At 48.4% G+C, this 13,840-nt stretch overlaps 1 protein-coding gene across 5 annotated transcripts in view; it reads right to left on the bottom strand.

Moving 5' to 3' along the window:
- The window catches only part of ss18 (SS18 subunit of BAF chromatin remodeling complex), a 144,332-nt gene that overhangs the window by 23,617 nt on the left and 106,875 nt on the right, over positions 1 to 13,840 (bottom strand). For 3 of the 5 annotated variants that reach the window (XM_070877042.1, XM_070877045.1, XM_070877043.1), the window contains 3 exons: positions 13,522 to 13,614; positions 12,560 to 12,679; positions 5,396 to 5,523 (listed from right to left, as the gene is read on the bottom strand). In XM_070877042.1, the coding sequence (XP_070733143.1) occupies positions 5,396 to 5,523; positions 12,560 to 12,679; positions 13,522 to 13,614 (341 nt within the window). The remainder of the gene's footprint in view (positions 1 to 5,395; positions 5,524 to 12,559; positions 12,680 to 13,521; positions 13,615 to 13,840) is intronic. The other 2 variants (XM_070877044.1, XM_070877046.1) reach the window with 1 other exon arrangement.

Here is a 13,840-nt window from a genome sequence, read left to right as displayed (position 1 = left end):
TCTTTCCTTCCAGATATTAGTTGCATCAATATATTTCATCACCCCTTCACCATGTCTCACTCTCAAGCCATTCCCGACTTACACGAATCAGATCATCTCAATAACAACCACCATTTAAAAAGCACCTTTAGCACAGTAAAACTTCCCAAGGTGCTTCACAGCAGCGATTATCAAACACAATTTGACACCCAGCCACCTAAGGTGATATTAGGACAGATGATCAAAAACTTGGTCATAGAAGTAGGTTTCAAGGAGCGTCTTAAATCGGGAGAGAGAGGCGGAGAGGTTTAGGGAGGGAGTTCCAGAGCTTGGGGCCCAGGCAGCTGAAGGCACGGCCGCCAATAGTGGAGCGATTTGAAATCAGGGATGGGCAAGAGGCCAGAATTGGAGGAGCGCAGAGATCTTGGACGGTTGTAGGCCATGATCCCGTTAATTTTTTGGGGGTGTTTGGTCCCTTTAAAGTTCAAAATACCGCACATGCCTGGTTACTCCGATTGAAATGACGGCTAGCTGGTTGAGCGGGACATCCAGAGCGCTTCATAGCTTAAACAACTTGTATTTATATAGCGCCTTTAACGTAGTGAGACGTCCCAAGGCGCTTCACGGGAGTATTATGAGATAATAAATTTGTCACCGAGCCACATAAGTAGAAAGTAGCGCAGGTGACCAAAAGCTGGGTCAAAGAGGTCGGTTTTAAGGAGCGTCTTGAAGGAGGAGAGAGAGGTAGAGAGACAGAGAGGTTTAGGCAGGGAGTTCCAGAGCTTGGGGCCAAGACAAGAGAAGGCACAGCCACCAATGGTGGAGTGATTATAATCAGGATTGCTCAAGAGGGCAGAATTAGAGGGCAGATATCTCGGGGGGGTTGTGGGACTGGAGGAGCTTATAGAGATAGGGAGGGGAGAGACCATGGAGGGATTTGAAAATAAGGATGAGAATTTTAAAATCGAGGCATTGCTTAATCAATGTAGGTCAGCGAGCACAGGGGGTGATGGGTGAGCGGGATTTGGTGCGAGTTAGGACACGGGGCAGCCGAGCTTTGGATCACCTCTAGTTTACGTCGGGTCGAACGTGGGAGGCCAGCCAGGAGTGCTTTGGAATAGTCAAGTCTGGAGGTAACAAAGGCACGGATGAGGGCTTCAGCAGTGGATGAGCTGAGGCAAGGGCAGAGACGGGCGGATGTTACGGAGGTAGAAATAGGCGGTCTTAGTTATGCTGTGGATATGTGGCCGAAAGCTCATTTCAGGGTCAAATATGACACCCAGGTTGCGAACAGTCTGGTTCAGCCTCAGACAGAAGTTGGGGAGAGGGATGGAGTCAGTGACCAGGGAACGGAGTTTGTGGCGGGGACTGAAAACAATGGCTTCGGTCTTCCCAATATTCAATTGGGAGAAAATTTTTGCTCCTCCTGTACTGGATGTCAGACAAGCAGTCTGACAATTTAGAGACCGTGGAAGGGTCGAGAGAAGTGGGGGGTGAGGTAGAGCTGGGTGTCATCAGCGTACATGTGGAAACTGACTCCGTGCTTTCGGGTGATGTCACCAAGGGGCATGTAAGTGATCCGAACAATAACTTTGATTTAAAACGCGCCTTTACCGTAGTAAAACGTCCCAAGGTGCTTCACAGCAGTGTTACAACACTTTAGATATTGACAAGGGAGGGAGAGAGGGAAAAAGTGGGAGAAATAGGTGAGAAATAGGAGGGGACTAAGGATAGACCTTTGGGGGACATAGAAACATAGAAACATAGAAAATAGGTGCAGGAGTAGGCCATTCGGCCCTTCTAGCCTGCACCGCCATTCAATGAGTTCATGGCTGAACATGCAACTTCAGTACCCCATTCCTGCTTTCTCGCCATACCCCTTGATCCCCCGAGTAGTAAGGACCTCATCTAACTCCTTTTTGAATATATTTAGTGAATTGGCCTCAACAACTTTCTGTGGTAGAGAATTCCACAGGTTCACCACTCTCTGGGTGAAGAAATTCCTCCTCATCTCGGTCCTAAATGGCTTCCCCCTTATCCTTAGACTGTGTCCCCTGGTTCTGATAGAGGTAACGATGCGGTGGGGGGGGGGGGGGCGGGGGGTGAAGAGAAGCCGTTGCAGGAGATTCTCTGGTTACGATTAGATAGATAAGAATGGAACCAGGCGAGTGCAGTCCCACCCAGCTGGACGATGGTGGAGAAGGATGGAGCGGTCAACCGTATCAAAGACGGCAGACAGGTCAAGAGAAGGAGGGATAGTTTGCCTTTGTCAATGTCACAAAGGATGTCAATTGCGATTTTGATGAGAGCCGTTTCGGTACTGTGGCGGTGTGGTAGTAACCAGATTGGAGGGATTCAAATATGGAATAGCGGGAAAGATGGGCACAGAGTGGTTGGAGGGCTGCCGGAGGTTAGAGATAGAGAGGAGTGAGGCCACGGAGAGATTTGAAAACGGAAGCGAGAACGTTGAGATCGAGGTGTTGCCGGAGTGGGAGCCAATGTAGGTCAACGAGCACCGGGTGGGGGAGCGGGGGAGCGGGGGGTGGTGGTGGTGAGTGGAACTTGGTGCGAGTTAGGACACCACTCCCCATCTCCCTTCTCGCTGCCCAAAGTCAGTTTGGGGACTGTAGACATTCCATGCCTCCTGTCAATAGTCTTGCTGAGGAGTGCACTGGCTGTAGTCAGCACTGGTTATTGCTCGAGTTGCCTCCACACGGAGATGGGAGAACTCTCTGCCCCATCAGGTGGCCATGACGCTGGGAACTAACTATCGGAGAGATAGACAACAAACACTTTGTTGTGGGGGGTGCGGGGGGGGGTGGGGGGGAGCAAGACTGATAAGAACATAAGAAATAGGAGCAGGAGTAGGCCATTCAGCCCCTCGAGCCTGCTCCGCCATTCAATAAAATCATGGCTGATCCAATCATGGACTCAGCTCCACTTCCCTGCCCGCTCCCCATAACCCTTTACTCCCTCATCACTCAAAAATCTGTCCATCTCCGCCTTAAATATATTCAATGTCCCAGCCTCCACAGCTCTCTGGGGCAGAGAATTCCACAGATTTACAACCCTCAGAGAGAAGAAATTCCTCCTCGTCTCAGTTTTAAGTGGGCGGCCCCTTATTCTGAGACTATGTCCCCTAGTTTTAGTTTCCCCTATGAGTGGAAACATCCTCTCTGCATCCACCTTGTCGAGCCCCCTCATTATCTTATATGTTTCGATAAGATCACCTCTCATTCTTCTGAGCTCCAATGAGTAGAGGCCCAACCTACCCTCATAAGTCAACCCCCTCATCTCCGGAATCAACCGAGTGAACCTTCTCTGAACTGCCTCCAATGCAAGTATATCCTTCCTTAAATAGGGAGACCGAAACTGCACGCAGTACTCCAGGTGTGGCCTCACCAATACCCTGTAAATTGTAGCAGGACTTCTCTGCTTCATCAGTAGAGATACCAGACCCCCTCCCACGTCAATTTCCCCAACAAATATATAATTAATTGTTCCGATGGATTATGAAATGGACAAGCCAACGAAATTTGCTTAGTTTGTAAGAATTCCCTGTTTTTTTAATTTCCGTTGTTTGGTATGACTGGGTCAAGATCAGCAAATAAAAGGGAAGACTTGCATTTCTATAGCACCTTTCACGACCTCTGGACATTCGACAGCCAATGAAGTACGTTTGAAGTGTAATCACGTAGAAAACACGGCAGCCAATTTGCGCACAGCAAGCTCCCACAAACAGCAATGTGATAATGACCAGATCATCTGTTTTAGTGATCTTGATTGAGGGATAAATATTGCCCAGGACACCGGGTATAACTGCTCCCCCCAACTCTTCTTCAAAATAGTGCCGCGGGATCCTTTACATCCACCCGAGAGCGCAGAAGGGCATCTCATCGGAAAAATGGCACCTCCGACAGTGCAGCATTCCCTCAGCCTTTGTGTTCAAGACTCTGGAGTGGGACTTGAACCCACAACCTTCTGATTAGAGACGAGAGTGCTACCCACTGAGCCACAATGCCCCCAGATCTCTGCACATCCCACTCTGTGAACTCCCTCCCACTGAAAGGCGATTTTGGTTTTAAATCCCCCTCCTCCCCTCCCCATATATCAGGCACCCACCCTCGGTTCCATTCCCCAAGTAGTATACACAGGCCCGCCATTCATCTATGTGGGCATCATAGCTGAGCCAGATCTCTTACTCACTTGACGTCTTGAGTTTTGTAGTGACTGGGTTTTCTGATAAAAGACCAGAAGCAAGAATTCCGGCCGACCTTTGCCCCCCAAACCCCTTCCCCAAGCTCATTATCGCCAATGATGATGATTCATCCCGACTGTTAAGTGTAAGAGGACAGTTCAGTTCAAGTACAACAATACGCTTCAGTCCAGCGGATCAGGCTGCTGTTTGATTCAATTATAAAATTTATATTAGAGATATTCACGGCACAGAAGGAAGCCATTCAGCCCATCGTATCTGCACCGGCCGACCAAGAGCTACCCTGCCTAATCCCATCTTCCGGCTCTCGGTCCGTAGCTCTGCAGGTTACGGCACTTCAGGTGCACATCCAAGTACTTTCTCAAATGTGATGAGGGTTCCTGCCTCTACCATCCTTTCAGGCAGAGAGTTCCAGACTCCCACCACCCTTTGGGCGAATAAGGTTCACCTCAATCCCCCCTCGAAACCTCCTACCAATTACTTTAAATCTATTACAAAATACTGCGTATGCTGGAATTAAAACAGAAAATGCTGGAAATCTCAGCGGCTCGGGCAGCATTCGAAGAGAGAGAAACAGAGTTAATGTTTCAGGTCGATGAGTCTCCAGTTCTGACGAAGGGTCATCGACCCGAAACGTTAGCTCTGCTTCTCTCCACACAGATGCTGCCCGACCCGCTGAGATTTCCAGGGATTTCAAAATTTCGGAATCAAACGCAGGCAGCGGAAGGAGCGCGCGGCAAACCAGTCCCACCCACCCTTTCTCTCAGCGACTATCTGTCCCACCTGTGGTGGGGACTATGATTCTCGTATTGGACATGTTCAGTCACCTAAGAAGTCGTGTTAAGAGTGGAAGCAAGTCTTCCTCGATTCTGAGGGACTGCCTGTGATGATGAGGAGATTTCCAGCATTTTCTGTTTTTACACTTGAAATCTATGCCCCCTCTGCTCGGAGAAAAATAGCTCCTTCCCATCCATTCTATCCAGGCCCCTCATCATTTTATACACCTCAATAAAAGGTCTCCCTGCCCCTCTGTTGCAAAGAAAACAACCCCAGCCTATCCCAATCTTTCCACATCGCTAAAATTCTCCAGTCTTGGCAACGTCCTGATAAATCTCCTCTGCATCCTCTCCCGTGCAATCGCATCCTTCCTGTAACGTGGTGACCACACTGATTTGCGTAAGCGCAGCACGCGTCCCGTACCTGGTCATACCCATAAGGCCTCTGTTGCTGCTGCGGGGGTCCGGGTTGGGGGGGTCTGTATCCTCCGTACTGCTGGCCTTGTGCCTGTGGATAGTTGGTGTACTGACTGGGAGCAGCTTGTGATGGACCTGCAAGCACAAAAGCATTTCAATCAGTCAAGCACACGGAAATAGTGTACTGCCCACTTTTCTCAGCCGACACATTTGTGGGGTGGGAGGGGACAGCTCAGAACAGGGGGTCGCAACCACCAAATTAGAGCTAGACCCGTTCAGTGGTGTTGTCAGGAGCACATTTCTTCACCCACAGGGTCCTCGACCAGGCCAACATCCCCAGCATCGAAGCACTGACCACACTCGACCAGCTCCGTTGGGCGGGCCACATTGTTCGCATGCCCCAGACACAAGACTCCCAAAGCAAGCACTCTACTCGGAACTCCTACACGACAAGCAAGCCCCAGGTGGGCAGAGGAAACGTTACAAGGACACCCTCAAAGCCTCCCTGATAAAGTGCAACATCCCCACCGACACCTGGGAGACCCTGGCTAAAGACCGCCCTAAGTGGAGGAAGTGCATCTGGGAGGGCGCTGAGCACCTCGAGTCTCGTCGCCGAGAGCATGCAGAAAGCAAGCGCAGGCAGCGGAAGGAGCGTGCGGCAAACCAGACTCCCCACCCACCCTTTCCCTCAACCACTGTCTGTCCCACCTGTGACAGAGACTGTGATTCCCGTATTGGACTGTTCAGTCACCTGAGAACTCATGTTAAGAGTGGAAGCAAGTCTTCCTCGATTCCGAGGGACTGCCTGATGATGATGAGTGGCAATCTGGAACAGAAGAATTAGGAGCAGGAGTCGGCCATTCGGCCCCTCGAGCCTGCTCCACCATTCAATAAGATCACAGCTGATCTTCGACCTCAACTCTACTTTCCCACCTCGATTCCCTTAGTGCCCAAAAATCTATCGATCTCAGCCTTGAATATACTCAACGATTCAGCCTCCACAGCCCTCTGGGGCAGAGAATTCCAAAGATTCACCACCCTCTGAGTGAAGAAATTCCTCCTCATCTCAGTCCTAAATGGCCGACCACTTATCCTGAGACTGTGACCCCTGGTTCTAGACTCCCCAGCTCAGCGGAAACAACCTCTCAGCATCTACCCTGTCAATCCCCCTCAGAATCTTTGTTTCAGTGCAATCACCTCTCATTCTTCTAAACTCCAGAGAGTAGGCATATCTACTCAACAATGTCAATTAATCGCTTGCATGCTGTTTAACTCATCTGTATAAAATAAGTTAGATGGAAAAGTTATTTAATTTTTTTGACATCTGTCAATTTTGGTTTATTACTCTTCAGTCAGGCAAAGTTGATTTTAATTAATATTGGATTGGGTTTGCACCGTGTAACCGTTTGTTGTACGGCAACGATGATCGTGCTGGGCTCATTACTCAAAAACTACATTTAAAAAGATCACAACAATCAAAATGCCCGTTTATTTTGCGACTATTAGCTACATCTAGTGGGAGAAAACTGTCTCCTCATCTCAGTCCTAAATGGCTGACCCCTTATCCTGAGACTGTGACCCCTGGTTCTCGACTCTCCAGCCCGGGGAAACATCCTCCCTGCATCTACCCTGTCAATCCCTGTAAGAACTTCAATAGCTTTCAATGAGCTGTTGAGGATGGGGGCGATGGGTGAACGGGTCTTGGTGCGAGTGAAGATACGGGCAGAGATTTGGATGGGTTCATGGTTACGACCAAAAGCTTAAAGCAAAGCAGCTGTTGCACCAGACTTTAAATAGCCAGGTTTCATCTATTAAAAAAAACTTAAAAATAAAGGATTTTTTTCAAACAATATACATTTTAATTATTGAGAACCGTGTCAGCCGTGGCTCAGTGGGCAGCACCCTCAACTCCGAGTCGGAAGGTTGTGGGTTCAAGTCCCACTCCAGAGCACGAAATATAGGCTGACCCGCACTGTCAGAGAGGCAGTGCTGAGGGAGCGCCGCACTGTCGGAGGGGGCAGTGCTGAGGGAGCGCCGCACTGTCGGAGGGGGCAGTGCTGAGGGAGCGCCGCACTGTCGGAGGGGGCAGTGCTGAGGGAGCGCCGCACTGTCGGAGGGGGCAGTGCTGAGGGAGCGCCGCACTGTCGGAGGGGGCAGTGCTGAGGGAGCGCCGCACTGTCGGAGGGGCAGTGCTGAGGGAGCGCCGCACTGTCAGTGGACACGACTTTCAGAGGAGATGTTAAACTGCTCTCTCAGGTGGACATAAAAGATCCCACAGCACTATTTCAAAGAAGAGCAGGGGATTTATCCCCAGTGTCCTGGGGCCAATATTTATCCCTCAATCAACGTAACAGGAAAAACATATTATCCGGTCATTATCTGTTTGTGGGAGCTTGCTGTGCGCAAATTGGCTGCCGCGTTTCCCACATTACAACAGTGACTGCACTTAAAAAGTACTTCATTGGTTGTAAAGCGCTTTGGGACGTACTGAGGTCGTGAAAGGCGCTATATAAATGCAAGTCTTTGATGCTTCTGGCTCATTTTGCAAGTTGTTGGACTGGATTTTAGGACGAGACTTTCCAGAATAAGAATTTCTTTCTCTGGATGCGGGAGAGCCGACTTGTCCTTCAGATGGTGCTGGGGGTGTTGGCTGTCTTCTTGAACTGCTGCAGTCCATGCGGTAAAGTTGGCTTAGACACAACTGAGTGACTCACCCGGCCATTTCAGAGGGCAGTTAAGAGTGAATCATGTTGGAGCCACGTGGAGTCACAGACCGGTTAAGGGCAGCGGGTTTGTTTCCTACATTACAACATTAGCCCGTGCCTAGGACATAGAAACATAGAAAATAGGTGCAGGAGTAGGCCATTCGTCCCTTCGAGCCTGCACCACCATTCAATACGATCATGGCTGATCATGCAACTTCAGTACCCCTTTCCTGCTTTCTCTCCATACCCCTTGATCCCTTTAGCCGTAAGGGCCACATCTAACTCCCTTTTGAATATATCTAACGAACTGGCCTCAACAACTCTCTGCGGTAGAGAATTCCACAGGTTCACAACTCTGGGTGAAGAAGTTTCTCCTCATCTCAGTCCAAAATGGCTTACCCCTTATCCTTAGACTGTGACCCCTGGTTCTGGACTTCCCCAACATCGGGAACATTCTTCCTGCAGCTAACCTGTCCAATCGCGTCAGAATTTTATATGTTTCTATGAGATCCCCTCTCATCCTTCTAAACTCCACTGAATATAAGCCTAGTCGATCCAATACTTAGTAGGCTGTTGTGAAGCGTTTTGGGATATCCCAAATTGGAGAAAGCAAGCCCTCAAATCTGCCACCAAGCTCATGGTCTTCAGGTAGTAATACCCGCCCTCCTGTATGGCTCAGTGACATGGACCATGTACAGTGGACACCTCAAGTCGCTGGAGAAATACCACCAACGATGCCTCCGCAAGATCCTACAAATCCCCTGGGAGTACAGACGCACCAACATTAGCGTCCTCGACCAGGCCAACATCCCCAGCATCGAAGCACTGACCACACTCGACCAGCTCCGCTGGGTGGGCCACATTGTTCGCATGCCTGACACAAGACTCCCAAAGCAAGCGCTCTACTCGGAACTCCTTCACGGCAAACGAGCCCCAGGTGGGCAGAGGAAACATTACAAGGACACCCTCAAAGCCTCCCTGATAAAGTGCAACATCCCCACCGACACCTGGGAGTCCCTGGACAAAGACCGCCCTAAGTGGAGGAAGTGCATCTGGGAGGGCGCTGAGCACCTCGAGTCTCGTCGCCGAGAGCATGCAGAAACCAAGCGCAGGCAGCGGAAGGAGCGTGCGGAAAACCAGACTCCCCACCCACCCTTTCCCTCAACACTGTCTGTGCCACCTGTGACAGAGACTGTAATTCCCCTATTGGACTGTTCAGTCACCTGAGAACTCACTTTTAGAGTGGAAGCAAGTCTTCCTCGATTCCGAGGGACTGCCTATGATGATGAGAATCCTAAAGGACGAGTGGACAAGTTGGAGTTTTTTTTCCCCGTTATAAATGACAAACCTACAGCTTAATGGCCTGTAGCAGGTTTTTCAAAAAACATTTTAAAATTGAAACTGCCCCACGTTGGGATCTGAACGCTGATTCTCTGGATTATTACATCAGTAACATAACCATTACACCAGAAGGCTCACGGGGTTGATTCCTGAGATGAAGGGGTTGTCATATGAATGGTTGGGCAGATTGGACTTATACTCATTGGAGTTTAGAAGAATGAGAGGTGATTTTATTGAAACACACAAGATACTGAGGGGGCTCGACAAGGTACATGCAGAGAGGATGTTTCCCCTCGTGGGGGAATCTAGAACTAGGGGGCATAGTTTCAGAATAAGAGGACGCCCATTTAAAACTGTGATAAGGAGGAATTTCTTCTCTCAGAGGGTTGTAAATCTGTGGAATTCTCTGCCCCAGAGAGCTGTGGAAGCCGGGACATTGAATATATTTAAGGCGGAGATAGACAGATTTTTCAGCGATAAGGGAGTGAAGGGTTATGGGGAGCGGACAGGGAAGTGGAGCTGAGTCCATGATTAGATCAGCCATGATCGTATTGAATGGCGGAGCAGACTCGAGGGGCCGTATGGCCGACTCCTGCTCCTATTTCTTATGTTCTTTTGTGGGCAGTGAGATGGAAAATCTAATCGATATTCAATTTCCAGCACCAAATAAATGCTGGCCTTGCCTGTGATGCCCACATCATGTAAATGAATTATTTTTTTAAAAACTAGTCAAGTGCAGTGGGGTTCTTAACCTTCTTTAGTTGAACAAGCCCATGTTAAATCGATCACAGAACCGCCCCCTATCTAAAATGTCATTCTAATACTACACATTGGCCCAGAAATCCCGGCTTCCCGGCATGCGCTGAATCCGACTTTTCCGATACGTCAAACTGGAGCTCGACAGATCCTCCGCATCTCGGGAGCGAGGACATTTGCACGGGCAAGATTGCGGGATTTACCCATATCTTGCCCGGCAAATGTCCTCAAAACTCTTGCGCCTGATAAAAAGCAGGCACATAGCCTACTGTTACAGGCGCAAGAGTCTTAAAACACACTTAATACATAAACAATAAAATTAAAAATACTCATTTTATTTTTTAAACCCTGCTCACTATGTTAAATTTATTTTAAAGCATGATTTTAAATACTTTTTAAAAACTTGGGAAAAAATTAACTTTAATGTCAATTAATTTTAATTATGGGAAGTGTGTTTTTTTTTAAATTTGGTGTTATTATGTTTGGTTTTTTCCCCCCTCCACAATTAATAGCAATAAGAACGGAGCTCCCATTGCTATTAATTGAGAATCCTGTAACTGATTGGCCGAGCACTCACACGTGACTGCACCGTCTCCGTGGGAACCTGGAGGACAGGAGCGCGCTCAGCAGCGCGTGAAGAAAAGACCCCCGCACCGGAATCCCACGCTCCTCCCGGACCACCAGGTACTTCGGAAAAATTCTCCGGTCGCAGGCGTTCGGCGAAAAGAAACCTCCGACCGGGATTTCAGGGCCAATGTACATTTAGAATATTTTGAGGATGTAACCAATGGAGTGGACAAGGGAGAACCAGTGGATGTGGTGTATTTGGACTTTCAAAAGGCTTTTGACAAGGTCCCACACAAGAGGTTGGTGTGCAAAATTAAAGCACATGGTATTGGGGGTAATGTACTGACGTGGATAGAGAACTGGTTGGCAGACAGGAAGCAGAGAGTCGGGATAAACGGGTTCTTTTCAGAAGGGCAGGCAGTGACTAGTGGGATGCCGCAGGGCTCAGTGCTGGGACCCCAGCTCTTTACAATATACATCAATGATTTGGATGAAGGAATTGAGTGTAATATCTCCAAGTTTGCAGATGACACTAAACTGGGTGGCAGTGTGAGTTGTGAGAGGGACGCTAGGATGCTGCAGGGTGACTTGGACAGGTTAGGTGAGTGGGAAAATGCATGGCAGATGCAGTATAATGTGGATAAACATGAGGTTATCCACTTTGGGGGCAAAAACGCGAGGTCAGATTATTATCTGAATGGTGAGAAATTAGTAAATGGGGAAGTGCAACGAGACCTGGGTGTCATGGTACATCAGTCATTGAAAGTTGGCATGCAGGTGCAGCAGGCGGTGAAGGAGGCAAATGGTATGTTGGCCTTCATAGCGAGAGGATGTGAGTATAGGAGCAGGAAGGTCTTACTGCAGTTGTACAGGGCCTTGGTGAGGCCTCACCTGGAATATTGTGTTCAGTTTTGGTCTACTAATCTGAGGAAAAATGTTCTTGCTATTGAGGGAGTGCAGCGAAGGTTCACCAGACTGATTCCCGGAATGGCAGGCCTGACATATGAGGAGAGACTGGATCAACTGGGCCTTTATACATTGGAGTTTAGAAGGATGAGAGGGGATCTCAAAGAAACATATAAGATTCTGACAGGACTGGACAGGTTAGATGCGGGTAGAGTGTTCCTGATGTTGGGGAAGTCCAGAACCAGGGGACACAGTCTTAGGATAAGGGGTAGGCCATTTAGGACCGAGACGAGGAGAAATTTCTTCACTTAGAGAGTTGTTAACCTGTGGAATTCCCTGCCACAGAGAGTTGTTGATGCCAGTTCATTGGATATATTCAAGAGGGAGTTAGATGTGACTCTTACGGCTAAGGGGATCAAAGGGTATGGAGAGAAAGCAGGAAAGGAGTACTGAGGGAATGATCATCCATGGTCATATTGAATGGTGGTGCAGGTTCGAAGGGCCGAATGGCCTACTCCTGCAGCTATTTTCTATGTTTCTCTGAGAGGGTCATGAATCTGTGGAATTCTCTGCCCCAGAGAGCTGTGGAGGCTGGGTCATTGAATATATTTAAGGTGGAGATAGACAGATTTTTGAGCAATAAGGGAGTAAAGGGTTATGGGGATCGGACGGGGAAGTGGAGCTGAGTCCATGACCAGATCAGCCATGATTTTATTGAATGGCGGAGCAGGCTCGAGGGGCCATATGGCAACTTATGTTCTTCTAAAAACCAGCATTAGATTTTTTTTTCTTTCTTCGATACATTAAAAAGAATTTTTTTTTTTAAACCAACCGGCGACGAATCCTCGTCACGTTCCTCGGGGCCTAACGAGAGCGTGTCCGGACTGGTTGCTTACCGTAACCCTGCTGCTGAGCTGGGTAACCTTGCTGGGTCGTGTACTGTTGCTGCGCGTAGCCCTGTTGCTGTGGGGGTCCTTGCTGATAGGCGTCCTGCTGCTGCCCGTACTGCGATGACCCTGCAAAAGAGGGCGCGGTGCGACAGCATTAAACTCTCCGTTCGGAAACTAGCCTATTGCAGGTATTACAGAGCACAGCAGGATGAGGTGGTAAGTGAAAATGCAATTTGTTTGGCACAGAGAGAGAGAGACATACACACACACACACACACACACACACACACTAAAAAAAAAACAAAATAAAATAAAACCGATTTTCAGCCACCCAAAAAACCCGCAGTCAAGCAATCTTTGCACTTTTAAAACTGCAGCATTTTTTTTTTCCAGCAACCCTGCAAAATTAAAACAAGCAGTACACTTACTGTAACGAAAAAAAGTTAGGACATAACTACGCTAGAAAATAAAAGGAGACAGTACAAAAACAGCTTCAAAGAGCACAGACTAGCTACACAAAATTTTAAAAATCAGCAAGCCATTTCGTTTGCAAGCGCTACATACCAAAAGAATATCGACCCGAGGGATGGGGGGGGTGGTGGGGGGGGGGGGGGGGGGAGAGGGGGGAGGGTGTGTGGGTGTGTGCGTGTTAATCTTTTTAAGGACTCTTCTATTTTTGAGCGACAGGCATGTGTTTAAAGTTTCTCCGAAGCAAATTATTATATATTTTTTTAAAATGCAAGTTAGAAATGTTAAAACTACTTTTTGTAAGCATGGGTGAGGAAATTAATTTTCAAACTACATTGTCACGGCAACAGCCAAACTATTGTTCTACTTGAGCGTTGCGGTGGTGGTGGGTGGGGGGGGGGGGGAAGGGAGGGAGTGGGTGGGGTTGGGGATGGGGGAGAATCAGTTTAATTTGGTGGGGTAGAACGTGTGTGGGTGTGAAGGTATACATTATTATATACCTCCTTCGTAGCAATGTGGTGAGGAATCCTCATAAGGCCTATCAAAGCCTTGCTCGGTAAACGATGCTTGCTGATAACTGTAGTCACTAGGCCCTACGGCAAATAGGAAAGAAGTTTAATGACCTTTTCAACGACAGCCCTACAAGATTTCCCAAAAAAATGTCACGTGGAAAAATCCCGCCACACAAATCTCCGGTACTTTTTTTTTTGTTGTTGAAAAAAATAACAAAATTCCTTAAGACATGTTTCCACGAACACGTCAAAAGCGACGTCTCTTTCCCCCGCCCCCACAACCCAATTTATATTTTTGGGTGAGTGG

Source organism: Pristiophorus japonicus, chromosome 1 (assembly GCF_044704955.1).
Source record: "Pristiophorus japonicus isolate sPriJap1 chromosome 1, sPriJap1.hap1, whole genome shotgun sequence".
Lineage (NCBI taxonomy): Eukaryota > Metazoa > Chordata > Chondrichthyes > Pristiophoridae > Pristiophorus > Pristiophorus japonicus.
The sequence above is the reverse complement of the archived record's forward strand: the minus strand, read 5'-3'. Positions and strand labels throughout refer to the sequence as shown.